We start from the raw sequence: 25,955 nt of genomic DNA, 5'->3' as shown, positions 1-25,955 counted from the left end.
GCTGCACCCATTTACGTTCCTACCAACAGTGCACAAGGGTTCCGTTTTCTCCACATCCCGGCCGATATTTTTGTGTGTGTGTGGTCTTATGGATGATAGTTCATTTGACAGGTGTGAGGTGATGTCTCATTTTGATTTTAATTTGCACTTCTCTAATGATTAATGATGTCGAGCATCTTTTCATGTGCCTATTGGCCATCTCTGTGTCTTCTCTGGAAAAAAATGTCTGTTCAGATAGTCTGCCCATTTTTTGATTTTTTTTTTTTTTTTTTTTTTGCCATTTCTTGGGCTGCTCCCGCGGCATATGGAGATTTCCAGGGTCGAATTGGAGCTATAGCCACCGGCCTACACCACAGCCACAGCAACTCGGAATCCAAGCCGCGTCTGCAACCTACACCACAGCTCATGGCAATGCTGGATCCTTAACCCGCTGAGCAAGGCCAGGGATCGAACCCGAAACCTCATGGTTCCTAGTCGGATTCGTTAACCACTGCGCCACGATGGGAACTCCTTGATTGTTTTTTTTTTTTTTTTTTGTGTTGAGTTGTACGGGCTGTTTATATATTTTGGATATTAATAACCCCGTATTGCCATGTCGTTTGCAAATATTTTCTACCTTTCATTACATACTATTTTCATTTTGTCCATAGTTTCCTTTGTTGTTCAAAAGCTTTAAGTTTAATTGGGTCCCATTTGTTTCTTTTTGCTCTATTTCCTTTGATTTAGACAGATCCAGAAAAATATTGCTACTCTTTATGTCAGGGATGGAACCTGCGTCCTCATGGATGCCAGTCGAGTTTGTTACTGCTGAGCCACGACGGGAACTCCAAGAGCCTTTGGATTTCGAGTCCCTTTCCCACATCTTTGAAAACCCATGCTTTTCCCACCATGTGACACTGAGGATCATGGAAAATGTGGGAGGAAGGTGATTCCCCAAAGAGGGACACCCGCTCCCGGCCCTTTCCCCACCAGGACCGGCCTTGCCTCCCGGGGGTGGTGGCAGCAGGGTCTCCGCCCGCCCCGTTTGCCGGCTGTGCTCCCCCGGCTGTGTGCTGCTTTCAGGGCCTTGGCAGAGTGACTGCAGCCTTGTGAGGGGCTGGAGGGAGCCGACTGGGAGCTGACCGTGTTTCTCTCCTGTCAGGCTCTGTTCCCTGTGGGGGTGGAAGGACACGCACGGGCCCACCCCACTCTGCTGCCCGCGGGCTGGGGCCCTGCATGGGTGGGTGAGCCCCAGCACCTCTTTGCCTGCTTCCAAGGCTGTCCGGGTGGGGCCGCAGCCCTGTGGTCACCCTGCAAGGGAGCCAGCTGGCAGGCCACCTTGCTCTCGTCCACCTGTCACTGTCACAGGGCTTCAGGGAGGGTGAGGACTGTCTGCTGGCACCCCCACCTCTGCCACGGCCACCGCCAAGGGGACTGTTCCCAAAACAGAGGGCTTGATGAGCGAATGGAAGTTTCACACTGAGGCCGAAGCATGTGCTTTGCTGTCCGTTAACCGGCCGGGTCCCGGCTTCGGTCGTGCTCTCTTCCCCTGGCGATCTCGGACCAGGGCTTGGCCAACTTGTTCTGCACAGGGCCGGACGGTGACTATTTCTGGCTTTGTGGGCCATCGGGTCTACACCGCATCTGCTCTCTTCTGCCCGAGCAGCCTTGTGACCGGAGAGGCTTGCTCCTAGGAGCTCACGCAGGAGAACAGGTGTCGGGGACGTGGTTGAACTTTCCAGATTGGGCCTCACAGGCCAGTCAGGCCGCGTTCACTGAGCGCCTCTGCTGCTGCTGTTGGGGAGGGCCTCGGAGAGAGTGGCCGTCTGCTCCTCCCCCTGCAGGGCCCCGTGGCTCCGCTGTAGCTCTGCCCACTCGTCTCCCGAAGCCACTGCCCGGGGTGAGGGCTCCGGGCAGGCATCTCGACGGGTGGGCGGCCTTGTTGGGATTCACTCTGTGTGTTTAGTCCTGCCTTCCCCACCCCTCCTCCTGAGTGTGGACGTGCGCTTGCTGTGGAAAGAACCTTCCACCACGACATTTATGTTCATGAAATGCACGGATGTTTGTCTGTGGGATTTTGAAAGTACTTCCAAGACCCTCTCGGAGTTGGAAGGCGTAGTAGGTACGAGTGCTTCTGCACAGCTGCTCTGCGAGCCGAGTGTTCTGGGTCTCCAGCCTCGCCCTTACCCCATCGCTGCCCCCTTACCTGCTGGGCCCACGCTTGTCCTGCCGCGGGGCTTACACAGTTCTCAGCACTGAAGCCACTGAAGAAGCAGGAAGCCGCCGCTGGTACCCGAAGAAGTCCATCACCGAAGGGGGAAGCAGCCCCTGCCGAGCTCTGTCGGTTTACCTGCATGGGCAGGATGCCCTCTGGGCGGCCGGCTTCCTGACCTCTGCCCCGTGCACTGTGCCTCCAGCCCCCTGGCCTCAGGGCAGCTGTGGTGGCTGAAGCGAAGCAGAGCTCCGACAGCTCCTTGGTGCCCGAGGCCTGCCGCTCCCCTTGGCCGAGCTGCTCCCAAAGATGCCCAAGGGACGGCCGGCCAGGACTCCTTCCGTTTCCCAGGCTCAGTCGGGAACTGCGGGTGGAAATTCTCAGGTGAAGCAAGAAGAGGCCCTCCTGAGACCACCTGAGATCTTCTTGGCCTTTGAGTTAGCACTTACTCAGGCTAAGAGGATGGTGGAAAAAAAAATAGGGCCTTGAAAATTTAGATTCTTTTTTTCTTTTTAGAGCTACACCTGTGTCATATGGAGTTTCCCAGGCTAGGGATCAAATTGGAGCTGCAGCTGCCGGCCTACACCACAGCCACAGCCATGTGGGGTCTGAGTCCTATCTGTGACCTACACCACAGCTCATGGCAACACTAGATCCACAACCCACTGAGCAAGGCTGGGGATTGAACTCACATCCTCATGTATACTAGTCAGGTTCGTAACCTGCTGAGCCACACGGGGAACTCCCTGATAATTTAGATTCTTTTAAAAAAGCCAAACAGTTTTTTTTTAGACAAAAGAAGCATAATCTAATGCTTCTTTCATTCTGGCCTGTAAGAAGGGCATTCACATGCCTCCTATTTCTGTTCGAGGGAGATGGGTCTGCAGGGACCCGTGTGTCAGAGGTGAGCCTTGGACACCTGTGAGTTCTCCGAGGGGCCAGGCCATTGAAGGCAGCGGGTGCTGCTTGAAACAAGAAGTTTTCCGGTCTGGCTGTCCCTGGACATCACCCGAGGAGCATCAGGATATACAGATGTCTGGTCCCACCCAGATTCTCATATAATTGGGCCAGGCATCTGGCTTTTGAAAGCATCCCACATGATTTTACTGCGTAGCCAGATGGAGAACCACTCTTAGCAATTAGCTCACTGGGTTAGCCAGTGTTTAGTACCTTGGATGCTTTGTTTGAGGGCTTTGTAATGTAACTGAGTGTCTTCTCTTCCTGAATTCTGTTTATCAGATGTCTGAGTTTCTACTAAATACGAGACACTATTCTTGTTAAATTAGAAGGTTCGCGTATGTATGAGAGATGGTTCTTGTCTTCAAGGGCTTATAAAAAAGCGAAATATAATACTGAAATAATTCCCAGGAGTTCCCTGGTGGCCTAGTTGGTTAAGGACCTGGTGTTGTCACTGCTGTGGCATCGGTTCTCTCCCTGTCTGGGAACTTCTGTGTGCCACACGCACAGCCAAAAAACCCTGAAATAATTCTCCTGGGAACCACCAAGCTACACGTCATTAAGGTGACTCATGGAAATTATGGGCATGGCGAGAAGGGCAGATTGCATATCATCAGAAGGGTTCAAGAAAGGCTTGGAGAAGGTGGTGTGGAGGTGAGTCTGGGGCGTGGCCTGCAGAGCCGAGAGGAGGAGGCAGGCCAGGGGGAGGGCACTTGGCGGAGATGGAGGTGGGGTCAGCGCAGGGTTGCGGAAATCTGCCTTGAGTGGAGCCCGAAGTGGTGTTGAAGGTGGTGGGGAGGAATCTAGGGGCAGTGGGAGGGGCCGGCAAGACAATATATACATTTTTTAAATTTATTTATTTTTTTGTCTTTTTGCCATTTCTTGGGCCGCTCCTGCAGCATATGGAGGCTCCAGCCTAGGCGTCTATTCAGAGCTATAGCCACCAGCCTCCACCATAGCAACACTGGATTCCAGCCGCGTCTGCGATCTATGCCACAGCTCACAGCAACGCCAGATCCTTAACCCACTGAGCAAGGCCAGGGATGGAACCCGCAACCTCATGGTTCCTAGTTGGATTTGTTAACCACTGCGCCACGAAGGGAACTCCTCCTACAATATTTTTAAACCTACTTTATCAGTGGCTTGGGAGTTGACAGAAATTCTTTTTCATTATGTTTGTCAAGCAGATGTGAATGCATCTTGATACAGTTTAAGGAATGATATTTTCACAGCAGATTGCTTAAATAGGGCTTATATATTATAGTGATGTTAATACCCTTTAAATCAGAGAAGCATATTGTAAAGTTGTGTGTGTGTGTGTATATATATATGTATATAAATATACATATATATATTTTTTTTTCCTAGCTTTTTAGAGCCACACCTGCAGCATATGGAGGTTGCCAGGCTAGGGGTTGAATTGGAGCTGTAGCCACCAGCCTACACCACAGCCATATCAATGCCAGATCCAAGCCATATCTGCACCTACACCACAGCTCACAGCAACGCTGGATCCTTAACCCACTGAGTGAGGCCAGGGATCGAACCCGCAACCTCATGGATCCTAGTCAGATTCGTTTCCACTGCGCCACAACGGGAACTCCCTATATATATAATTTTTTATTCATAATGTTGAATGAGTAAAAATGTCTTTAATACTTGAAAGAAAAATATTTACTGTAAGATACTGTTTTTTTCCAGTCCTCCTCAAAACAGGCCTCTTAGTCAGGTGAGATCCTGAATGTGGTCTGATCTGTGAGCAGGTGGGAAGGCAGTTTGGGGTGGTGGTGGACAGAGCAGGTTCAGCCCCAGCTTCACATGCACCCCCATCATCCTTAGCTGATGCGTCCTGCGCAGGTGTCCACCAGAAGTGGCGCAACCCCGGTGTCCCTAGGAGGGAGGAGCCATGCTCACAGCCGCACACGCCCTGCCTGGAGGAGAGGCCTGTCGTAAGGAGAGCGAGGATGGGCTCGGTGCTGACCCCACGGTTGTGACTGCCTTGAACAAACGTGCAGCGAGCACCCTTGGAGGGCCTGGCTTTGTGTGGTACTGGGACCGACCCTGATGGCAGTGTATGACCTGCGGGCTCTCGGGGAGCGCTGCCAGCTGGTGCTGTCCCGCGTGACCGGGGGGAGTGTTCAGTTCCCGTGGCGTTTAGTACAGTCGCCACTGGCCACGCGTGGCTGAAGAACATCATGTGACACGCTGTCTATTGTATTTAAATGCAGCAGCTGTGGCTGTGGCCACCACGAGTCCTGAGGCTGCTGTGACTTCCAGCAGCTGGGTAGCGTGTTCTAGCTGATCAGCAGTCAGTTGGTCCTGAAGGTGGAACTTCTCCCTGCAGACCCTCAGGGTGGGGGGAGGGTGGGGGGGGTCGGCGTAGACTCCCAGGGGGACCACAGCCTCACTGGCCGCTCTTCTGGTTTCACCTGCTGATCTGGAGTCTGAACGGGGGCCGGAGGTTAACAAGAAAGGAGTGCTGGCTGCCTCGCCTGAGGGCAGCAGGAGGCAGGAATGGGTGAATCTGATCTTCTCTGACCTGTCACCCGGGTCCCCAGACGGGAAGGCGTGTCCGCACGCTGGCGCCTGTGCCTTCTGCTGACGGGTTCAGGGCCACCTCAAGGTCTGGGAGTCGGGCTTTCTGGCTCTGTGAGGCGGTGCTTGGTTTTCCTTCTCCAGTTTTCTCAAATGGTTACTTTCCCTAAGAAAGATAGGTCAGGATGCACTTAATTCCACTTTCATCACCCTGGGTAATATCCTGCGGCCTGAAAGGATCCGACTTTTCTATCAGTTGATAAGAGAGTTAGTGTGGTTCCCTTTTGTCCCTCTTCCCTGCACGCAGGCTCCTGTCGCAGCCGCTCAGGGGCCCTAGAGTGATGGAGGGAGGGAGCAGCAAGGCTCCCACAGCACCCTTTTGGAAGGGCTCAGGTGTTAATTGGACGCCGCCCCCCCCCATGATCGTTAAGGCAAAGTAGCTAAAGATCAAATGTCACTTTGGCTTTAGATGTTTATTATGACAAGTTGTCTGTTGATTTAGCTTGTTTTGGCCTCCTGGACCTTGCAGAGCTTTGTAGTGTCCACAGGGAGCCTGTGGGAGAATCGCTTTATGTTTTCTCTTGGTTATAATTGGAGAAAAAGCACAGAGAGAAAGAATTTCTGGGGTTCCCATTGTGGCTCAGCTGGTTAAGAACCTGACATAGTCTCCTTGAGGATGCAGGTTCCACTCCAGACTTTGCTCAGTGGGTTAAGGATCCATTGTTGCCACCAGCTGCTTAGGTTGCACATGTGGCTTGGATCCTGTGTGGCTGTGGCTGTGGTGTAGGCCTGTAGCATGGATTCAGCCCCTAGCCTGGGAACTTCCACATGCTGTAGGTGCGGCCCCAAAAAAGAAAAAAAAACCCAAACCAGACAAACAGAATTTGTGACACAGAAAAAAAATACGATTGGTACTTTTTTGATCACATCACCTTTGCTTCAGCTGTTGTCTTTTCATGTAGGTTGAAGTGTGTGCTATTCAGACCATCAGTTTGGTACGTGGGGATTTCGCCGTGGCCGGTGGAGAAGAGCCTGAGTGGGTGTCCTCATGGAAGGAAACCTCTGCTTTGTGTCTTTTAGAATGTCGTTCTTTCAGGAGGCTCGACAATGTTCAGGGATTTTGGACGTCGACTGCAGAGAGACTTAAAAAGGGTGGTGGACGCCAGGTTGAAACTCAGCGAAGAGCTCAGCGGCGGCAGAATAAAGGTAGCGGCCCTCGGGGGGGCCTCGGGGGGGCGGGGCCTCGGGGGGCGGGGCCTCGGGCTGGGGCCTCGGCGTCTTTGTAGCCCAGAGTGAGACAAGCTTGAATAGCCCTCTTAGGCAAACAAATTATCTGTAGAGGTTTGTTTCCTGAACTCCCTCCTCGCGCGCAGTTGGGGTGATGTAGTCCGCAGCGTCCCCGCTCCGCCAGCCAGCCGTTTCTTTTATACCCTGAGCGGTCAGGCAGGTGGCGTCACAGTGTCCTGAGATGCTGTCGGCTTACAGGGCGGAAACATTCTCATTAAATCAAAGTTACTACTGTGAGCGGGGAGTTACGTGTTTTTCTCCGAGCTAATAACTCTCAGCTAGCTGGGGAGTTTACTCCACCTTCTGGCGAGGTTGGGCTTCCGTGTGGGGTACATGGGAGCAAACTGGGATCCCTAGTGGGATCACACTGTTGGCAAAATGTAATTTCTTATGGTATTTCTGCGACACTTACCTTTATTTGGAATTCTCTCTACGTGCTAAAACATCTCATTTGTTTAGTTAGGAAAAAACCGATTGGGTTATTTGCTTGCATGTTTCACTTTTTAGAGTGGCTTTGGGTAAAAGTAGTGCCCTTGACCTGTGTGCTCTGTGGATTCTCCGGCTGGGCCGGGGGAGGGGTGGGGTGGGGTCCCAGCGGCGGCTGCAGGATGGGAGGAGGTCCTGTCTCCGGGAAGGGGAAGGCGGTGGGGTGCACGCGTCTGCCTGCCGGGCGGGGGCGGGGTAAACAGGGGAGTAAACACCTCCCTTGGCTTTCCAGCCCAAGCCCGTGGAGGTTCAGGTGATAACGCACCATATGCAGCGCTACGCGGTGTGGTTCGGGGGTTCTATGCTCGCCTCAACTGTAAGTCCTTTTCGAGAGTGTTCCATGTGTTCCTTTCTGTGTCCTCTGCAGAGTTTGAATAAATACTGTCTTACGGAGGTTAAATTGTGTGTGTTCTTATTGTGTAGCTCTAAACGGCTGTACATTTAATTCTGTCGGCTAGAAAGAATGTTTTAACTGCCGTTTAAATTGCGCGGCTAATTCTCGAGCATCCGGGCCAGACCCTCAGTATGGAGGCATCTGAAAAGTACTCGAGACATCTGGCATCAGTCATTTCTTCCTGTGACTTTTCCAAGCAGCGATGACTTTTCCTCCTCAAATATGTGATTAGCTAACGAATTGCTGTTTTAAAAATGCGGTCAGAACCTGTGCCGGTGGGGGAGGAGTGGAGGTTGCGGGGAGGCTTTTCTCATTTGCTTACTAGCGACTGTAATTGTATTTCCTTCTGGACCATTTTTTGTGTTCCTCCGACCTTGCCTCGCAGCCGGAGTTCTTCCAGGTCTGTCACACCAAGAAGGACTACGAGGAGTACGGCCCCAGCATCTGCCGCCACAACCCGGTCTTCGGCGTCATGTCTTAGTGTCACGTGCACACCTCTCCCGCAGGCAGCGCTGCGGCGGCGGCGCGGGGAGGCCTGCTCGCTGCCCAGTGCATGGGGCGCCTCCCGGCAGCTCCGCGGAGCACCCGCGCCCGCCTCCCTCCTCCCTCGCTCTCCGCCCCGCCGCCCGCCGCCCGCCCGCCCGAGCTTCTAGTCCACTGGTGCGATGCTGAAGGGATTCAGCCGCGGCTCGACAACCGTAGGGAAAACCCTAGAATACGGCACAGAACAGTTCCCGCAGGACAGTGTGGGGCGCACACCCCTTCCCTTCCAGACTATTTTTGTAAATAAAATGTTGTAAACTTGAAATACAAATTGATGTTTATATTTCCTATCATTTTGTATTTTATGGTATTTGGTACCACTGGCTGATCCTGAGCACGAATCGATCCTGGCGTCCTGCAGTGTTGTAGCGAAACGTTTCTAATTGTGAGGCATGTTCCGATATGTTTGCAGGCAAACAAAAGGACACAGAGCAAACTTTTTTGCCACATGTTTGCTAGAAAATGATGACACTTTATTGGAGTGATAGGAGGTTTAAACACTAAGCAGTATTGTATGAGAATTATTACAGACAACGTTATCTTGTTTTTTTTGTTGGAACTTTCCGGAGCGGAGCTGTTTTACAGAAGATGCTGGTTTGCGGTTGGTGAGCGCTGGATGAACGACTACCTTGCACCGTTGTAATAAAAGCAGTTAGGCTCTTTATAAAGATTTCCTCCTGCGCTGTGGTGGTCTTTTACTTTCTCCCTTTCTGCGTCTACTTCGTCTAAAGACTTGAATTTATTTGACATCAGTGACAGATCTGATGATTGACACCCAAGTTTTGGGGGGAGTTTCCTAAATGCGGTGAATTGCCTACCCTTCACCTGGTCATTGGAGTGATGTGGGTGAGCCTGGAGAGTCCTGGGGGGGAAGCGGCGACCCTCCTGGTGACGCCCACCGTCCTTCCTGGGAATTCGGGATTCATGGTTTTGAGCTTCCAGTAAGTACTCTGACATTGGCTGAGCAGACTGCTGGTTTGAAAGGTAATTTGCTCAATTAAGAGATTTCGTTTATTCATTCGTCATAATACTTAAACTACTTTTTAAACTGTTAACTATGCTATTTCTTCTAGGTCATGAAAGATGTTGTGTTCTCTGAAAATTTGCCTTTGTAAAGAGACATTGGGTTTTATTCTGTAAGGTTAAGAAGAAGTTGGGGAGCACTGCCATAATCTTTAGGTTCAGGACGGTAACCTCTGGGTCTCCCGCGCTGTAGACGGCCCCTGCTGCTCGTTCCTGATGCTCAGCAACCCCGGACCCTCGGGCTCCTCGGTGGAGGGTCTCAGACCCCTGGTTCTTCCCTTGTCGAACAGGCTGCTTCTACGCCCTTCCCCTGGGGTGTGCCCTGCGCAGGGCTCCAGGACCGTTCTGCCTTCTCTGAGTCTTCCAGCCGCTTTATTGCAAGGAGCTGGGGTCCATCTGTCTCCTGCGAGCGCCCCGTGCACTACACATGTCAGCAGGATCGCTTCCTCTAACACCGCCTTCTGTTCAGGAACCATGGCGCCTGCAGGGTCCCTCCCGTCTCCGAGGGTGGTGGGTGTCTTCCCACTCGGGCCTTGGCCTCATCAGCCTCACTGTCCCTGCGCTTCTTACAGTGAAGTGCCGTTTCTACCTCTCCACCTGCGTTCCTACCTGTTTTTGCTTGGCCAGGTGCTTTGTGGGCAGGTGCATCTCCCTCTCCCGGACTCCTAGGTGATGCACTCCTGTGTGTCGGCACCGGTCCTGGGCGTCAGAGCAGTCACACAGGCTTTCTTTTTGGGGTGGCTCCTCAGATGACCCTGTGTCAGGAGTCTAGTACTGCCAGCATAGGCTAAACTAGAACTAATGTCACCTGTTCTTCAGGCGCAGAATTCCTAAAGCTTCTCTTGTCCTTGTTGGGGACAGGATTATCTTTGAGGCTGTACTTCTTTTTTTTTTTTGTATTAAAAAATTTTTATTATTATGATTTACATTGTTCTGTCAATTACTGCTGTGCAGCAAAGTGACCCAGTCATACATCTATACACACCCTCTTTCTCATATTGTCTTCCAATCATCTTCCATCCCAAGTGAACGGACCTAGTTCCCTGTGCTGTGCAGCAGGACCTCATTGTCTCTGCATTCTAAATGGAATAGTTTGCATCTATTAACCCTGAACTTCCCCCACCCCCCACAAGTCTGCTGTCGTGTCTGTGAGTCTGTTTCTGTTCTGTACTTCTGTTTCTCATCTTACAGGCGTTCATCAGAGCATTTTCTTTTAACAGAAAATTGAAGGGGCCAGGATGCTATGTTAGATCTCAACTGGTGTGATTCAGGGGTCTCCGCTGAATTAGAGTGTCAGGGTGGGCAGGAACAGGGAAGACATTTGTATTATGCTTTCTGTTTTGAAGCCCCACAGGTGATGCCAGTCTGTAGATGGAGCCAAAAATCCTGGTGAGCAGAAGCAAGGGCTTTTGAATCTGAAGGATCTGAATCTGAATTCTGGCTGTTCCTTAAGCAAATGACTTTTGATCCTGTCTCCTTATCTGAGAATTGCAGTGGCCCTATTGCAGAGTTGTTATAATTTTTTTGTTTTTTTCCATAAGCCTGCCAGATATTGCATGTAGAAATGGGATGTGATTATGCAGTGAGCATTGGTCATTCTGTAAGGAGGAAAAATGCTTAAAGTTAGTAATTTTAAGAAAATCTGCATGTACTTTTTCTTCAGATTGAATTAGCACTAGATCATGATGTAGTGGGGAGTTAAGTGCCACTGGGGCTTATGGGTACAATCAACCTGTGATGACAATGCCTTCTAACTCTCAGTGGACAGTTTTCTGTAAAACATTTCAACAAATGCACACTTTAATGAAGCATATTCTAAAATCTTAATAGTTTTTACAACTATTAAACTTTTAACTAGTATAGGAAGTTGCTTCACCCTATTTAATGGATACAGACATGAGCTCAGCTTTGTGATGATAAGAATATTGTAGGAATGCTTTACTTAAAGAAAATCTAGTAACTGGTGAATATGTGAATATTTGCCAGTTATTTTTCTAACGAGAAGGGATGCTGTCCCTGGCTTGTTCATTACAACATACCAGCTCCTAAGGGCTTCCATTTCTGTGTTTATTAATTTTCTAGCAAAGACTGGATTAAAGAACATGAGGCTTAGGATTGTTTTCCTGCGCATGTGACAGGGTAGGGAAAAAACACCAGAGAGGGAGGTTGAAAATCCTGGGAGATGGAGTTCTTGCTGTGGCTCAGTGGCTTAAGAACCCCACTAGTATCCATGAGGATGCAAGTTCGATCCCTGGCCCCACTCAGTGGGTTAAGGATCTGGCGTTGCCATGAGCTGTGGTGTAGGTCGCAGACACGGCTCAGATCCTGTGTTGCTGTGGCTGTGGTGTAGGCCAGCAACTGTAGCTCCAATTCAACCTCTAGCCTGGAAATTTCCATATGCCACGGGTGTGGCCTGAGAAAGAAAGAAAAGAAAAAGAAAAGAAAATCCCTGGGGGAGGAGTGGGTAGCTCTTTGATCCAGGTCCTCTCAGAGGTGGGGGATGACAGGTCCAGAGTCGAGCTGGAGGAGGAGCCCAGGAAGCCCCAGGTGCTTCTAGTGGAACAAACCCATGTGGCTGGGCGCCCTCCACGGGGCTTCTGTGTAACCGGATGGAAGAGGGAAGAAGGCAGCAAGTTGACCTTTTGGGGTTGGGGTTTTGCTGGGCAAGTATGGTGGCAGGGCAGGTGTGCTGGGGGTCTTCTGTCCTGAATGAAGTCTGGGCAGGGTCGGAGTGAAGGGAAGGAGGACTGGAGGGCCCGAGCTTCAAGGTCGGGAGATTGTGGTCACAGGATGTGTCACAGGTGCGACCCTTCTCTGTGGGAATGAGGTCAGTGACGTCGCTGCGTGGAGGCTGAATCATTGGATAGGGAAGAGTTTGGGGAATTTTGAGATGCGGGTGTTAGATTGTCTGGGAGGTGCTGGCATCGGCCGGGTGGGCACAGGGCCTTGGCGATGAGATCCAGACTGTGACCCAGTTGTCGGAGTCCCGCGTCCGTGTGGGAGTGGCCGCAAGCTGAGCTGAGTGTGTGGGAACTTGGCCGGGTGCTCACCACGTGACCTGATGTAATCTCAGCCGTCTGGGAAGGCGGCCTTGCTGTTAGCCCCCCATTTTCCAGATGGGAAGCTATGGCTCAAAGAAATGTAATCGCACGCTCAGGACCACGCCGCTAGGAGGCCGAGAAATTGTTATTTGCTCTAAATTGTGCATTCCTTGAAATACTGTCATTTGTAGTAACACGGGTGGACGTGGAGATGATCATACTAAGTGAAACAGAGAAAGACAAATACCACGTGATGTCACTTGCACGTGGAATCTAAAATATGATTCAGGTGGGGAGTTCCCGTTGTGCCTCAGCAGTTAATGAACCTGACTAGCATCCATGAAGAGGCAGGTTCGATCCCTGGCCTCGATCAGCGGGTTAAGGATCCAGCATGCCGTGAACTGTGGTGCAGGTCGCAGGTCACAGATGCAGCTCAGATCCCACGTGGCTGTGGCTACAGCTCCGTTTGGACCCCTAGCCTGGGAGCTTCCATATGCCACAGGTGCAGCCCTAAAAAGACAAAGAGACCAAAAAATTAAAAAATAAAATATGACGCAAATGAACATAGTTACAAAACAGACTCACAGGCATAGAAAGTTTCCCAAAGGGGAAGGCAGGGAAGGGGAGGGATCAGTTAGGAGTTCGGGATTAGCAGATACATGCTGCTATGTATAAACGGCAAGGTCCCTCTGTATGGCACTGTGTTTACTGTCTTATATTAACGTATAATGGAAAAGAAGATGGAAAGTTACATATGTATCACTGAATCACTTTGCTGCACCTGCCACATATGGAGGTTCCCAGGCAGGGTTGAATCAGAGCTACAGCTGCTGGCCTACGCCACAGCCACAGCAATGCCAAATCGAGCCGCGTCTGCGACCTACACCACAGCTCACGTAATGCTGGATCCTTAACCCACTGAGCGAGACCAGGGATTGCACCTGCATCCTCATGGGTACTGGCCAGGTTCTTAACCTGCTGAGCCACAATGGGAACGCCAAGAAATATTTGTTTAAATGGTACTGGTATTTAAGTTGCAGCATCTAAAATGACTAGGCTCTCTCTTATGATTACGTTGCTGATATAATTGGATCACTTTCATCATCCCTGTAATAAAAAGCCACGCTGTTGCTGCGCAGCAGCTGTCTCCCCAGCTGGCTCTGGGCTGGCAGGTCCCGCTTGTGACCCTTTATGAGGCCAGCTTCAGTTTCGGTCATGCACGTGCATAGACGTGCTTTAGTTAAGGCATGGGTTTGAAAGTTACTCTTGCATATCATAGTGTTATTTTGGCGGCAGGCTGGCACACAGCATCCTGAAGAGGTCAGGGCCCCAGAAGGTTTCTTTTCCTGCTTGTTCTCGCATTTTGGGAGGCGTTCACCCTTGTCTCCAGCATCTTCTGTGGGTGAAGCCATCTTTGTCCTTCCATACTGAGCCGGCCTCTCCTAACCCAGGCACTGTTAGGCCCTGTCTCTCACCAGACTGAGGTTCTTGAAATCAGGGACTGGCATTTGTGCCCCCAGGACTTTGCAAAGCCTGGCACATGGTGGGTGCCCATAAATATTGAATTAAATTTCTGTTCTCATGAAGACTCCATCTCTGGTTTTTCCCAGCTGTGTGTACTGAGAAGCATCGTGGTTTTGTATTAACCTTAAATGAAAGCTGGGCTTGGGGTGTCTGGGATGGTAGCTGTCCATTTCCTTAAGACTTTCTCCTTTGGCCGAGCCCATGGCATACTGAAGTTTCTGGGCCAGGGATCAAACCTGTGCCACAGCAGTAACCCGAGCTGCTGCAGTGACAACACCAGAGCCTTAACCCACTAGGCCACCCGGGAACTCCCCTTAAGGCTTTAATGATATAAAACCTAGCTGTTATATTAAGTAGGTCAGTGATTGCCTGGGAGAGGGTTGGGGGCCAGGGGAGGATGGGAGAGGGTGAGGGGTAACTACCAGTGGGCACAGGGTGTCTTTCCGGGTGACTGAAGTGTCCAGAATGGGTTGTGGTGAGGCTCGCACAACTCTGTGAATACATTAAAGGCCATTGAATTACATACACTAAATGGGTGAAGCGTATCAGTAAAAGCTGTGAAAAACTTAGTTGGTTTCCAGGTGTTCCTGTTGTGGCGCAGCGAAAATGAATCTGACTAGTAACCTGAAGTTTGGGTTTGATCCCTGGCCTTGCTCAGTGGGTTAAGGATCTGGCGTTGCCATGAGCTGTGGTGTAGGTCGCAGACACGGCTCAGATCTGATGGTGCTGTGGCTGTGGCGTAGGCTGGCAGCTGTAGCTCTGATTCAGCCCCTAACCTGGGAACCTCCATATGCCACAGGTGTGGCCCTGAAAAGACAAAAAAAAACCCAAAAAACAAACAAAAAAACTTAGTGGGTTTCTGTAAAAAAAAAAGGGGGGGGTTTCTTCAGTTGTGACCCCAGGAGGTGTTCCGTGTGGTGGAGAGGTGGGTGTGTGGCACTCTGGCCCACTTGTGTCGCCGTCCGCAGCATTCCCCCGCAGAAGTCTTGAAGACCTAGTGCTTTATGGCAGCAATGGCCAGTTCACTGCCCAGCTTAACTGATGTGAATCACGAGCTGTGTGTGACTGAAGTGCCCGTAGCTGGGGATGAATTCCTTTTTGCGGCTCCTCCAATTTATCTCATTTGTAAGAAGTACGATGGTGCCAAACAAGCTGGTGAGGTTAATCAAGTGTTCAGCTTATTTAAAACCGCGAGAGCCCATTCAGAATATTTATCTGTTAAATAATTCTTTACTTAATTGAAGAATATTTCATAATGTTTCTTTTAAAAGTCACTGTCAGGCTTATGAAAGAGAACTATAAATTGATGGGCAAAATAATGGTGTGGGATCTAATTGGCAATTACCTCAATTTCACTTGGTTGGATGGAAATAAACCTTGTTAGAGAGAGGAGGAGTTCCTGTCGTGGCTCAGTGGTTAACGAATCCGACTAGGAACCATGAGGTTTTGGGTTCGATCCTGGCCTTGCTCAGCGGGTTAAGGATCCGGCATTGCTGTGAGCTGTGGTCTGAGTTGCAGACGGCTCAGATCCAGGGTTGTTGTGGCTGTGGCAGAGGCCCGCAGCTACAGCTCCGATTCGACCCCTAGCCTGGGAACCTCCATATGCCGCAGGAGCGGCCCAAAAAATGGCAAAAAAGGCAAAAACAGACAAAAGAAAGGGAGAGGAAACCTGTAGTTTGATATTGGCATCATGGAGGGATCTTTCTAATATTAAAATATTAGTTCTTTCTACCCTGTATTTCTCAAAAGTAAGCAACTTGGTTCTTTTCTTTTCTTTTCTTTCTTTCTTTTTTTGGCTGTCCGACAGCATATGGAGTTCCTGGCCAGGTTTCATATCTGTGCTGCAGTTGTGACCGACAGCGCAGCTGTGGCAACACCCGATCCTTAACCCACTGTGCTGGGCTGGGGATTGAACCTGTGTCCTAGCTAAGTAACTGTTTATTCTCTCTAGGTTGACATCTCAGGTTTTACCCTTTTGTTTTTAGCCTGGGATGCTACAGATTATTTTTGGTTATGTCTCTCTGTATATAATCATATATATGTGTATATATTATATACGTATATATTTTTTTTTTTTGCCAAAAATTTTTTTTTTTTTTTTTTTTTTTTTTTTTTTTCGTATATATAGGTAGTATTTGCTAAGAATTTTTTTTTAGGAATTTATTTTTTATTGAAGTTTAGTTGACTTACAATATTATGTTAGTTTTAGGAGTACAGCATAGTGAGTCAATATTTTATAGATTAAATTCCATTTAAAGTTGTAAAATGCTAAGATTTTAAAACATTTTAATTGATAAAATGGAATCTAGCTATACATTATTAAAAAAAACTAATTACAAACCTAAGCGTTTATGATGACCAATAAAACTTAAATGATATGGCATTGGCTGTGTTTTCAATATTAAGGGGTCACATCAGCTCTAGTAATTGCTCAAAGCTCCATTTAATTCACTCTTGGCTGTAGAAATTACTGCGGATAAACTTTTAATGGTTTCCCATCAGACACACGTTGGCCTTGAGTAAACGTTCCTCGAGCTTCTGGCTTGCTTGGCCGTGGTGACCCAAGGAGACTGGGTTCTGAGGGGGGCACTTTGTGTCCCTTTGTGGCTGAGTCTGGGGGGTGACCGAGATGGGGTGTCTGAAATCCTGCCTCCAGACCCTGGCATTGCTGGTGGTCTGTGGCTGGTCCTTGTTGCCGTCAGCTCATTTCTCCCTCCTCCCCACTTGCTGAGGTGGTGATAGAGTCAGTGGCCGTGGAGCCCACGTGTCTGGGTGACTCCGATGGTGAGTGTTTCTGGAAGGATGAGTCAGGAGTTGGGGACGTCGTGCAGGACACACAGCAGGCTGTGTCCTGCTCTCACTGCACCTGCCAGACTGCGGTCTATAGAACCACGCGCCCTGGGTTTGCCTGTGATTGGAGGGGGGTGTTTTTTTTAGCTGGGAAAAGCCCTCGTTTGTGGAGTGCTTGCTGGGTCCTGGGTGCTGTGCTGAGTCCTCATTCCGTCAGCCCACATTTGCTGAGCGCCTCTGAGCCGTGAGCTGCCTGCGGGAGGTGGAGTTTCCTTTCCAGTGGGCGAGCTGGGAATAAAGCACATTATCACAGGTAATTGCAGATGGGGATTGGGGGAGGGCCATGAGAGAAGGAGGCGCAGGTTGCAGCTGAGACACACAGCAGGGGCGCTGGATGGGCATGTGGATGAGGAGGGGGCGGGGGGTTGAGGCTTCCCCTGTAAGTGACCTCAGGGGCACGTGGACAGCAGGCAGGTGGAGGGTGTAGGGGGAGCAGCCCAGAAGGGGTTAACACGGCAAGTGCGTGCTTCTCTAACACGCGTGCCGGCTGTGGAGGGGAGCCTGGAGTAAGGACGTCTGAGATGGGGAGGGGGCAGAGCTTCGGTCTTTCTCATTGAGAACCGAGCCCTCGGGCAGGTTAAAAAGGTTTTCAGTGCAAGTGGATGAAGAGGTTTGCGCAGCCGTGCCTGGAAGTTTCGGTCAAGAACTGCAGCTTTCCTCTGGGGTCTGAGCAGACGTGGAAGAGGAGGAGGGAAGCCGCTGGACCCCAGGGCTGCTCCAGAGCTTTCTCTGGGGAAAGCTGCCCCGTGGGACCAGGCAGTCTGCAGAAGTTGCCAGGGGAGCGCCTCGCCCTGCAGAATAGTGGGCAAAAAAATCAGAGGCCAGACGCTTTTTAGTTGAAGGTGGAAAGTCGAGTTTGGGGGGCTTGGTGTGATAGACTGTATGGCCGGGGGTGCAGTTAGGTTTGTTTCAAACTGAAAGACACTTTCTCCTACTGAATTGAGGAGCCGTAGGCGTTTTTCACTCTTCTTAGCACCGTTCTTTCTTTGTTTTATAGAAAAAGAGCTCCTATGAGTTGTCCGTCGTCAGTAGAATTTGAGAGCTGTTGAACAATAACTTAAATATCACATGTAAGCACTAATATGTGGAATCTAATCAAAATGATGCAAAAGACCTTATTCAAAACAACAGAAGCAGACTTAAGATTTCCCAAACCAAATTTAAATGCTTACTGAAGGGGAAATGGGGGGGATGAATTAGGAGGTTGGGGTTAACATATTCACATCACTCTCTGTGACACAGGTGAGTCACAAGGACCTACTGTAGAGCACAGGGGACTCTCCTCTATCATTTGTACTGACCTCTGTGGGAAGAGAATCTGAAAAAGAATGGCTGTGTGTAGACGTGTAACTGGTTCCCTTTGCTGTAGACCCGAAACTAACACCACCCCGTAAGTCAACTATGCTCCAATAAAATTGAAAAAAAAAGAAGTTATGGTACAACACACGCCAGAGAAAGTCTTCTAAATGGTAATTAGAAATAAGCGAAACAAGCGGGTGAGCTGTAGAGTTACAAATGACGGGTGCTTTCACTGCCATGCCTCATCTTAATTAGGGTAGTTGACTGAACTTGCTTTTCTGATTATGCAGTCATTTCCTTGAGCTACGGTAGTATGTTTTCACATTTATTCGTTCGATCGTATGTCTGTGATAAACTTTAGAGGTAATCAAAGCATCCTTGAGCGATGTGACAGCTCTGAGTTAGCCTCGAAGACTCGTGGCATCAGTATATGGAACTTAAACGCCCCCTCGTGGCAAAGGTGAAGAGCACTATGGCCTTTCCGGGAACCTGCCATTCACGTCTGAGTTGATGGGCAGCTGAGAAACGTTTCAAGAGCTGACAACCCTTGTGCTGAGCCTTTGTGAACTCGGGAGGGAGCTTCCTCTGTGATTTGGCCGTAATCACTCCACCACACGTGATGAGGCGTGTGCGGAGTCTGTCCTGCTGGCGTCCTGAGCAGTCATTTATTCATGACGTAGGGAAGTCGGTGCCTGGTGTGATAAGGACACATTAGGAAATGAGCCACATGGCAATGGAATGACGATGTCAATAGGGTTTAATAACCACCCCCAGGACTGTTTTTCAGGTTTTTTGTTTTTTCTTTCTTTGGTTTACAGTGTGGTGTGAGTTGCCGGCATACAGCAGAGGGATTCAGATTCTTTTCCAACAGGATGTTGAATCCGGCCCCCTGTGCTATATGGTGGGACCTGCTTTATCCATCCTGGATAGACTGGTTTGCATCTGCTAATCCCAAACTCCCAATCCAACCCTCCCCCACCCCACCCCCATTTTCTTAAAAAAGAAATCGCTGATAAATTCACACAAGTGGATATATTTTTTTTCCCCCCTTAAATCCTTTTATATAATTTTTTTTTAAAAAAAAATCGCATCATACTGTGCCCTGGCTTTTTTTTTTTTTTTGGCTTTTTAGGGCCACACCTGCAGCATATGGAAGTTCTCAGGCTAGGGGTCGAATTGGAGCTGTAGCCGCCGGCCTACACCACAGCCATCCTTAACTGAACAAGGCCAGAGATCAAACCTGTGTCCTCACGGACACTAGTCACTGAGCCACGAGGGAAACTCCTTTTTCTTGACTCTTAAACTACCATTCCAGTGGGTTGCTCTGAAAGCCCGGGCTGTACATGCTGGAATTCTGGCTGTTCAGTCCCTTACCCAGTGGGAATAGAGGGGAAATGGACTTGGTGGTCCTTGCAAACCCAATGTTAGAGGTGGGTTTGTGGGGATGACAAGGTTACCGACCTTTAGACACAGCAGTTCACCCCTCCTCGCCCTCCCCTTGACCAGGTCCTCTTGATGACATGGGTTGAGAAGTGACTGATAGTGATCAGAATTCCAGCCTGTGTCCGGGGCACAGTGTCAAGCTTGCTGGATTACAGAGGACTCAAACCAGTGACCCTATGGAGACCAGCAGATATTACTCAGTTCAGCTTACAAGTGAACTTCGGCTTAAGACCAAGCAATTGCTTCTGGATGTGCTTGTTACAGCAGAGACAGGAAAACAAGTACCAGCTTCAAATATGTTTAGGAACCCTTGTGTTAAAGAAATTGCATTTTGGAAGTTCCCGTTGTGGCTCAGTGGTAACGAACCTGACTAGTATCCACGCGGACTCGGGTTTGAACTCTGGCCTCGCTCAGTGGGTTCAGGATCCTGCGTTGCCTCATGCTGCAGTGTAGTTTGCAGATGAGGCTGTGATCCACTGTGGCTGTGGCTGTGGCATAGGCCTCAGCTGCAGCTCAAATTCGACCCCTGGCATGGGAAATTCCATATGCTACAGGTATGGCCATTAAAAAAAAAAAAAAAAAAAGATGTGTGGAGATAACCAAATTAGGGCAAACAGAGTGAGTAAAGAAATGTATTTTCAGATTTTCCTGGTGGCTCAGCAGGCCAAGGATCTGGTGGTGTCACTGCTGTGGCAATTTCTTTAACACAAGTTTTCCTAAATATATTTGAGCCTGGAGCTTGTTTTTCCTGTCTCTGCTGTAACAAGCGCATCCAGAAGCAATTGCTTGGTCTTAAGCCAAAGTTCACTTGTGAGTTGGAGGGGAAAACAAACAGTTACGTGTGGAAAAACACGGATCCTTAACCCACGGAGTGGGGCGAGGAATCAAACCACATCCTCAGGGAGACAGCGTTGGGTCCTGAACCCGCTGAGCCGTAATAGGATGGGACATGTGGGTTTGAGGGGAGACAGCAGACCCCTGATCTTTCGGATACCCTAGCCACGCAGGCAGGACAGGCTGTGGGCTCTTCCAGGCAGCCCCGCTCTGCCCTCATTTACTATCCCGTCTAAGTGTTTAATGGATCCGTAAGAAATTAAAACGGGGCGTTCGCATTATGACGCAGCACATAACCAGACCCCTGAACACACCTTCGCATCACCCACACAGGCCTCGGGTTCCTGGGAGCTGACAGGTGTCCCTGGGCCCCGGGTCTCACCTGTAAGGGCGGGTATCGAGGCCTCTCTCTCTGGTGGGAAGGGCTCAGCACGGTCTCTGGAACAGGAGGGTCCTACTGTGAACAGGTATTAGAAATGCGGCCGCACCCCCTCGAATGCGGCACTTCGCACGTTGTCTCGTAATTACTTGTTTACTTGAGGTACAGTCGAGGGTTGATTTTGCCCATAGAGAGGTCTGGCCTCTGCCTGGGGCGCCTGCCCAGTGCTCGCTGAGCCCCTGGGGTGTCCCCCCTGACGGAGTGTCTGTCCGTCTGGGCCTCGGGTCCCCCCTCCCCAGGTCTCTGCCGGCAGTGGGATTTCAGGTGGGGGCCTTGGGTCACCTGGTATCAGCCTGACCGCCCGAGTGGCTGGGGACCGAAGGTTCTGGGCGGCAGCCAGGCCTGCTTGCCTGAGCCCCGCAAAGCCTGGGGAACCAGCCTTGGGCAGAGCTCCTGCGGAGGCCACACGGCCGCTCTGGGTGGAGGGAGCGCTGTCTATGGACCCCTGGAAGCCCCCCACGTACGGACGCTCCTGGACCCTGCCCCCCGCACCTCTTGCACCCCCAGCCCCAATTTCCTCTGTATCTTTCGCTGTGGTAAACTGTAGCCATGAATGTAGGCGCTGTCATGAGTTCTGTGAGTCCCTCATTGAATTCTCAAGCCCGAGCTGACCCCTCCTACCCTGCGGTAGGAGTGTGGGTGGTCTCGGGGAGCTCCCCATCCACCTCTCCTACTGGAGATTGAGCCCCGTGAAATAGAGAAGGACAGCGTTTCAAGAATAGCCGTGTTCACCGATTTCAAGCAGGAATTTTTAAAAATAAACTACTAATCAATTCAAATAACATTTTTCTACCCTTTACTTTCTCAAGATTATCTTTATTTCCCCCAAAGATTCCACTATTAATAAATGTTAAACATGTAAGGATAACCTGACCCCCTTGCTGTACAGTGGGAAAATAAAAAAATAAAAAATAAAAAAATAAATGTTAAGAGTTTGGAGTTCCCATCCTGGCTCAGTGGTTAACGAATCCGACTAGGAACCATGAGGTTGCGGGTTCCGTCCCTGGCCTTGCTCAGTGGGTTAACGATCCAGCATTGCTGTGAGCTGCGGTGTAGGTTGCAGGTGAGGCTCGGATCCCGCGTTGCTGTGGCTGTGGTGTAGGCCGGTGGCTATAGCTCCGATTGGACCCCTAGCCTGGGAACCTCCATGTGCCATGGGTATGGCCCTAAAAAGACAAAAGAAAAGTGTTAAGCGTTTGGCCCAGTTGAGGTTGTCCTTCGGAGCAGACCATTCTCATCTTCTGTTTGCGAAGCATGCTGGTTATCCATGGACAGAACACTCTGAAAACTCGATGTGATTGCCACAAAGTTAGGTTGGCAGGGCATTTTAAGAAATACCTGCATCAAGGCTTGCTTCCCCCTTGATATTTTCAAATTTAAGTAGGCTCCAGCAGCAGAGAGCTTGAAGGGTTTGCGTATGCAGTTCAGTGTGTATGTATATATATAGGTTTAGTATAGGATTCCTGAAGTGGGGCAGGGGTTTGCAAACAAAATACCGTCTCCTCATTCATGTTCCATCTTACCGTGTATCAGAGTTTTAGTTCCAGACCACAGAGCACCAGGTAGTTTTAATTCATTTTATTATTTTAATTAGTGCTTTATTGAAGTAAGTCGATTTGCAATATTGTCTTAGTTTTAGGTGTACAGTATAGTGATTCAGTATTTTTATAGATTATACTCCATTTAAAATTATTAGAAAATAATGGCTGTACTGAGTTTAGGTTTTAAGAAAATAAGAATACCCAGGGGGGCCAGAGCACAAGCACCAAGTGCCTGGAATCCAGCCAGCAATGCAGAACTGCTGGCCAACCCCCCTGTTACGGCTCCCGCCTAAAGAAACCCAAGGCTGCTCCTGTGCTGCAAGATACTTCTCAGCATGGGGCTGCTCCTTCCCACGGCTGAGTTCTGCCAGGCAGACCCATGGCTCTCCTGGGTGGATGTGTCCTCCTGGGTGGATTTTTATCTGTAAATAAAAGGATCTACTTATGTTGAATGCTTGTGACAAAAAACCGGTATCGACGGTAATTTCGATACATAAGGTTTTATTGTTTTCCTGTAGTGGATCTGCTGTCCGCGGCTGGCATCGCCAGTTCCATGAAGGCCTCGGGACGTGCTCCTTCCAGTGTTCCTTCCTATGCTCCCTAGATTGTGGCGCTGGCCTCATAGCCCAAAGTAGTGGCTGGAGCTCCAGCGTACACATCTGCTTTCCACCCAGCGGTGAAGAACGTGACAAAAAGAGTTCCTGCCGTGGCTCAGCGATAACAAAACTGACTAGCATCCACGAGGACTTGCTCAGTGGGTTAAAGGATCCAACATTGCTGTGAGCAGTGGTGTAGGTCAAAGACGTGGCTTGGATCTGGCATTGCTGTGGCGGTGGTGTAGGCTGGCAGCTGTAGCTCCAGTGTGACCCTTAGTCTGGGAACGTCCATGTGCCTCAGGTGCAACCCTTAAAAAAAAAAAAAAAAAAAAAAAAGAATGTGACAAAGAAGGCAGTGCCTCCTCCCTTGTCAGAAGCCCCATCCAGTATTTTCTAGGATTTGGTCGCGTGGCAACAGCCAGCTGCCAGAGGTGGCAGTGCCTGTAGTCATTTGGCTGGGGAGGCAACAGGCTTAGCTAAGACCCAGTATCTCATTATTAAAGAACAGGAGAGGGGGTGTCGGGCAGTGATGAGCTGAAGGATCCGTTTTTATAGATTTCTTTTTAAAGGGGTTGGCTGATGACCTTAGGGGACAGTAGGGCCCCCTTTCCTGGCCTGAGTGCTTCAGAGTCCCTGCTCTGCAGTTTCACATGTGCTGACATTAGGCTCCTTTTTCCAGGAGTCGGTCCTATAGCTCAAAGGTGCACCACTGGGTTTCAGGGTGTCTTTTCTTTTTTCTTTTGCGGCTGCCCCCATGGCATATGGAAGTTCCCTGGGCCAGGGATCACATCCGAGCTGGAGCTGTGATCTATGCCACAGCTGTGGCAATGCTGAATCCTTAACCTACTGAGTGAGGCCAGGGATCGAGCCCTCATCCTCATGGGTGCTAGTCAGGTTCTTAACCTGCTGACCCCAGCAGGGACTTCTTGGCCTTCCTTGGGTCCAGCCTTTGCCTCCGACCCCCATGGCCGCCTGCCCCCTGGCATCTGTCTTTGGGTGCGTTTCCCCCGTCTGTCTCTTCTTATAGGAACATCTGTCATATATGCACAAGGGCTGCTCTACTCCAGTATGACCTAAGCTTTTTTTTTTTCTTAATGATTTTTATTTTTTCTATTATAGTTGACTTACAGTGTTCTGTCACTTTCTACTTTTTTAAAATGATTTTTACTGACCTCATCTTAACTGACATTTTTTTTTTTTCTTTTGACTGTGCCCGTGGCATGCAGAAATTCCCAGGCCAGGGATCAAACCCACGCCACAGCAGTGACAATGCCAGATCCCTAACCTGCTGTGACACCAGGGAATTCTATTAACTTACATTCTAATTTCAGCTACAAAGACCCTATTTCCAAATTTCACCTTCTCAGGTATCCAGAGTTGGGACTTGAACGTCTTTGGGGGGACATAGGTCATCCCCAAACCGCATATGGCCTGCTCAAGGCTCCAGCCCAGCCCCACCTACTGAATCCGACTCCGCAGTTTAACAGGCTCCGGGCTGATTGTGTGCACGTCCAAATTTGAGGAACTCTGGCCTGGAAGGGCGAGTGCCGTGGTTCCGAGGGGTCAATGCTAACATGATCTGATGGTTCCAGTGGAGTCTGAGCCTGGATTAAATCTGGAAGGCTGTGGGTTTAATGGCTGAGAAACACCTGGAAGAAGGCGGACCCCCAGCAGGGCATGAGGGGCAGAGCATTTGCTCCCGCTGGCCTGACCCAGGTGTGGCTGTGCCAAGACGTGCAGATGCAGCTGTGGGTGGCCCCTTGCGTCCCAGTGAGGGGGGACCTACAGATGGGGTGCACTGGGAGACGGCCAGTGAGTCAAGGAGAAGCCCAGAGGGCTTCCTCTGCCCCAGTGCACAGCTGACACCCCCACATTTGCTACTTTTTTGTTGCTTTTTGCCCAGCTTTATTGAGATATAGTTGACACACAACGTTGTGTGAGCTTAAGGTATACAACCATACCTACTTTATTTATTTATTTATCTGTGTCTTTTTAGGGCCACACCCTGGGCATATGGAAGTTCCCAGACTAGGGGTCGAATCAGAGCTACAGCTGCCGGCCTACACCACTGCCACAGCAATGCAGGATCTGAGTTGTGTCTTCGACCTACACCACAGCTCACGACAATGCTGGATCCCCAATCCACTGATCGAGGCCAGGGATCGAACCCACATCCTCATGGATACCAGCCAGATTCGTTTCTGCTGCGCCACAGAGGGAACTCCCACACTACCTACTTTTGAATGAATGTTTGATAGATCAAAGTTTTAAAGTTACAACTAGAAATAACTTCCTTAAAATGCACATGTCCTGTTGAGGCAGTTAGCTTCTTGAAATACTGGAGTCACAAATGACAGCTGTCCTTTCCCCGGAAGGATGAGGAGAGGGAGTTCCCGTTGTGGCACAGTGGTTAACGAATCCAATGAGGAACCATGAGATTTTGGGTTCAATCCCTGCCCTTGCTCAGTGGGTTAAGGATCCGGCGTTGCCATGAGCTGTGGTGTAGGTTGCACATGCGGCTCAGATCCCGCGTTGCTGTGGCTCTGGTGTAGGCTGGCAGCTACAGCTCCTATTCGACCCCTAGCCTGGGAACCTCCATATGCTGCGAGAGCGGCCCAAGAAATGGCAAAAAGACAAAAAAAAGAAGGATGAGGAGAGCGGGATTGGGGGGCAGGTCTTGGCCAACATCTGGCTCCATCCGGTTCTATGAAATAGGATGGAAGCTGCCACTTAGGGGTTTGCATGTTGACTGCCCCCCCTGCCACCCCCTGGTGGAGCTCCAAGGGAGTTGTGCCCTCACTGCTTTGTGTGAAAGAGCAGAGGCTGGATCCAGAAGGACAAGCCCCATGTGGACATTCACAGTCTATGTAACTGAAGGCATGAGACTCAGTTTCCCGCTGACAACACGAGAAATCAGACCACTTACGTTTCGTGCTCTTGGGAGACTCAGACCCCCTGGAGCTGCCTCTGCT

At 50.0% G+C, this 25,955-nt stretch overlaps 1 protein-coding gene across 12 annotated transcripts in view; it reads left to right on the top strand.

Annotated features, from left to right (window-relative positions):
• ACTR3B (ARP3 actin related protein 3 homolog B) overlaps positions 1-25,955 on the top strand; it is a 110,826-nt gene that overhangs the window by 52,963 nt on the left and 31,908 nt on the right. For 4 of the 12 annotated variants that reach the window (XM_021079295.1, XM_021079300.1, XM_021079299.1 and 1 more), the window contains 2 exons: positions 6,764-6,889; positions 7,689-8,377. The exons of 2 other annotated variants lie outside the window; for them this stretch is intronic. In XM_021079295.1, the coding sequence (XP_020934954.1) occupies positions 6,764-6,889; positions 7,689-7,901 (339 nt within the window). In that variant the 3' untranslated portion in view covers positions 7,902-8,377. Of the gene's footprint in view, positions 1-726; positions 2,506-5,005; positions 6,376-6,763; positions 6,890-7,688; positions 9,064-25,955 lie in introns of those variants that run through there. 6 more of the 12 variants (XM_021079298.1, XM_021079296.1, XM_021079303.1 and 3 more) reach the window with 4 other exon arrangements.

The sequence above is a fragment of the Sus scrofa genome, chromosome 18 (assembly GCF_000003025.6).
Source record: "Sus scrofa isolate TJ Tabasco breed Duroc chromosome 18, Sscrofa11.1, whole genome shotgun sequence".
In the NCBI taxonomy this organism is placed as follows: domain Eukaryota; kingdom Metazoa; phylum Chordata; class Mammalia; order Artiodactyla; family Suidae; genus Sus; species Sus scrofa.
This window is presented reverse-complemented; position numbering and strand designations above follow the sequence as displayed.